The 3,682-nt window shown below is 36.9% G+C and overlaps 1 protein-coding gene across 2 annotated transcripts in view; it reads right to left on the bottom strand.

The window, feature by feature from the left end:
- The window catches only part of EDEM3 (ER degradation enhancing alpha-mannosidase like protein 3), a 52,814-nt gene that overhangs the window by 30,489 nt on the left and 18,643 nt on the right, over positions 1-3,682 (bottom strand). For both annotated transcript variants that reach the window (XM_019501737.1, XM_019501736.1), the window contains exons 4-5: positions 2,811-2,850; positions 952-1,064 (exon numbers count right to left, since the gene is read on the bottom strand). In XM_019501737.1, coding sequence (XP_019357282.1) covers positions 952-1,064; positions 2,811-2,850 — 153 coding nt within the window. The remainder of the gene's footprint in view (positions 1-951; positions 1,065-2,810; positions 2,851-3,682) is intronic.

The following is a 3,682-nucleotide window of genomic DNA, read 5'->3' as shown; positions in this document are numbered from 1 at the left end:
AAAAAAAAAAAAAAAAAAAAAAAAAAAACCAACAAAAAACAAAAGCCACAGGATCACCAGCTGCTGCAGTGGCCTCGGGGCTTGTGGGGCCTCGTGGAAGAGTCCCCCACGCAGCGTGGGGCAGTGGCGATCACCCCACCACACCAGGCAGGAACCGGTGAGTGGGGTTTTTTCCCCAAAGAGCTGGGAGCTGGGCTGAGCAGGGCAGCCATTGAGAGAAGGCAGGGGATAGGGATTCCTGCGTGATTCGGAGATTCGTTCAATTCGGCAGCAGCCAAATCTCTGAACTGATTTAGCCGAATCTGATTTGGGACAGTGATTTGAATAACTGAATTGAATCACTGTCCCCTGAATTGGCTGAATCCAAAGTGAATATTAGCTGCTTTGCGCAGGCCTAGTTTCTATTTGGTTAATATCTATAAACATAATTATTTAAAGGGATGTGTTTGCACCTCATATTTTTAATACACTCGTAGTTCGTATAATTCTCCCCCTCAAGAATTTCAGAACTCTTCCAGCCCTCCTATCCCACACACCCAATCTTGATTCAATATACAGATAATAAAAACATCTGAAATTGAGCAAGTTGTATTCTAACTAGACAAAATAAGTATCTTTCGTAACAAACGTTTGGCAATATAAACTTGGCTTTCAAGCTACACCTGTCGTGGGTAAGTAAGTTGTCTGACAGAACGTGAGCTACTCTTTCAGCTATTACTAAGAATACCTATTGCAACTAACATTGATAGGGTCAACTGAATTCAAAATACCCATAATCATTATTTCTCCCTAGTTCCTTAAAAACTTTTTATAAACACATGCCAAGTTCTGTTGAGCTGGCACACCTGGGGAGAAAACAACCATTTTAATACCAAATGAAACTTTTGAACAGAAAGCCATGTCTGCCAGGACATAAGCTTGAGATGTACTGAAAAAAAGTCAGTTGCTTACCCAAGGACTCGTATGTTAGTTTCAAAGACTGATACAACTATGTCATTATCTAAATTAACATCTTTTATCACTTTTTTTACAGCCTCTTCAAACTCTTTGTTTTTATTTAAGACCTGAAAAACAAAAATAAAAAGTATTTCAGACTTGCAGGATATAAGATGCATTTTCTGAAGTGAATTGTAGGGCAGTCACATTGGAGTGGGCACATCTACACGAGACACTACATCACCGTAACAATGTGCTACAGAGACATAACGTCAACGGGCAAAACCCAGAAAACTGCAGCTACGTCACTGTAGTGATGCACTCCCTTGATATTGTGTGTCACTACAGTGACGTAGCAGCTAAAAATAACCCTGTGCCACGCAGACTGTGCAGTACAGCCTGCTACTGCGTTGTCAGTTGGTATTTCCAAAATACTAAATGATGGTGCGGTAACAACAACGCCATAGGGGCCTGTGTAGACACTCCCAGTATGTTAAAACGGAAAACATTCAAGATGCCTCAGATTGCTTTTCTCCCTGACCACACCACCCCCTGCCACACTGTGTTGGCAGCTATTGTTGTAGTTTTGGTTTGCTGTAGCAAGATTTGAATGGTAAGAAACAATAAAGGAGTTTGAAAGAAAATATCTCAAATGTCTTTGATAATTACCCAGTTTTGTTCCTTCCCATCACTACAGTGCATGGCAGAGTTTTCCTTGTGAGAGATGGCACTAGAACTATTCTTATTTTCTGCCCCCTAAGCTTATATTCTCTGTCCCTTGAAATCTGGACTTAACATCAGCATTCAAGCTTCTTTTAATTTTCATAGTTGGGAGAAATCCAGCAGAGTGAGGTATGAATAAGGTAAATGAGTTTCAGCCAACCAAATTACTGCTATCAATACAGAGAAGTGATGTACCCCTCAGGGGGTACATCACAGCAAACTACACTACAAACTGCTTAAATATGACCCAGACATTTCTATTCCATTTGGACTCTGAAGGGATAATTTTCATTGCAAAGATGTTTCAAGTGATTAAGTATTAAAGAGAGAGGGTTTTAATAACCAAAAGTCATTTCAAGGTGAAGCAAGAACATATCGTTTAAGACTACTAGCAAAGGCACCTTATCCATTTAAAGTCTCATCGCTTTTTATCAGATTTGTTTTCATGGAGCTACAATAAAATTAAATTTGTTTCTAGTCGTATTCTACCTTATTAAAGCAAAATCCATCTTGTGGGACTACAAAAAGACTAAAGATTAGCCGATTAGTGGACACAGGCCTATAGTAAGGGATGGAAAAGAATGCTATGTTTGGCAATGCTTTAGCCTTCATGGAGTCTTGTAACTCTTAAGCAGATACAAATATGATCATGCAATCCCTGTGCATATGTATATACCATATAATTTAAAAATACGTGAAATTCACTGAGCAATGGGCAATGATTAGCATGAATCGGTAAACCTTATAACCCACTTCTAACATAAGAACAAATTTAGAGAAGATAAGTCTTGCAGAATACCTTAATGGCTGAGCTGATGGTTTCTTCCGTGTCAGAATCAAACATATGCACTTTTTTTTAAACATACGGCACAGTATTATCACCATCAAATACAAATTCATCTGGATGACTACCAAGGGATTATTTTAGTATTTTTCTACATGGTGAATTCCAGAACATCAATACCTATAGTATCAAAGGCCCTTACAATTGGTAGTAACTAATTAAAGGACAGAATAAAACTGAACAGTTTCCTTACTTAATGTGTCTTGTTCACCTGAAAATAGAACATAATTCTACTCTAGAAATGTGAACAACAGTAGAAACAGACAACCGTTTATCAGTAAAACAGCATAAAACAAGCCAAACCTACCACAAGAGTGTCCAAGGTATCTATCAGTGTCAGTGAAAACCTATGCGACAAAATTTAAACCAGTTATTTAATTAGAATCCTGAAAATGTACATAAGAATTTCATTACTTTTAACGTAAATGTATTTGAAATAATGTGACTCAATTTTCATGGATTGCAAGTTAAAAAAATAGCTTTATATAACGGATGATTAAATAATCAGCATTACTTGACTTCATCTTTACAAGACTTTATTGTAGTCAATTAAGAATGAAATCAAATGTCAAGAAATAAACTGAAAATTGAATTTGTAACCTTTAATCTGACACATGCCTATCTAGACATCAGAATCCAGTGGTGAATTTAAGTATATCCATGATTTAAGTATATCATACTTGCTTCCCCTTCCTAAACTATGCACTATATTGTGCAGACCATTACAACTACAGAAAAGATTTTTCTGGATATGCATAATATTAAAATGTTCTTGTAAAAATTACTGCTCGTTAAGCATAACAGAATAATAATGAAAGTTTCATGATGCATGAATAAAACGCCCCCTAAATTCGCAGGAAATTAAAAGCTGACTTATGTCTCACCCCCTGAATTGCACCTGTGCTGCTGACTGAAAATACTGCACAGAATATAGCTGATGATGACTAAATCAGTTAAGAACAGACATTACACAAAAATGTATTAAAGACAGATTTAGGTGACTATTACAACTGTAAAAAAGTGCAAATATACAAGGATAGAAACACAAGACATTTCACAGAAGGATTACCTAAAGATATAGAAAAAAGACTGTCACTTAAGAAATATGTATCATCAGGTAATTCATAGTTTCATAGTTGGTAGGGTCGGAAGGGACCTAAGCAGATCATCAAGTCCGAC

The sequence above is a fragment of the Gavialis gangeticus genome, unplaced genomic scaffold, assembly GCF_001723915.1.
Source record: "Gavialis gangeticus isolate Ggan-Ray unplaced genomic scaffold, GavGan_comp1, whole genome shotgun sequence".
Taxonomy (NCBI): domain Eukaryota; kingdom Metazoa; phylum Chordata; order Crocodylia; family Gavialidae; genus Gavialis; species Gavialis gangeticus.
This window is presented reverse-complemented; position numbering and strand designations above follow the sequence as displayed.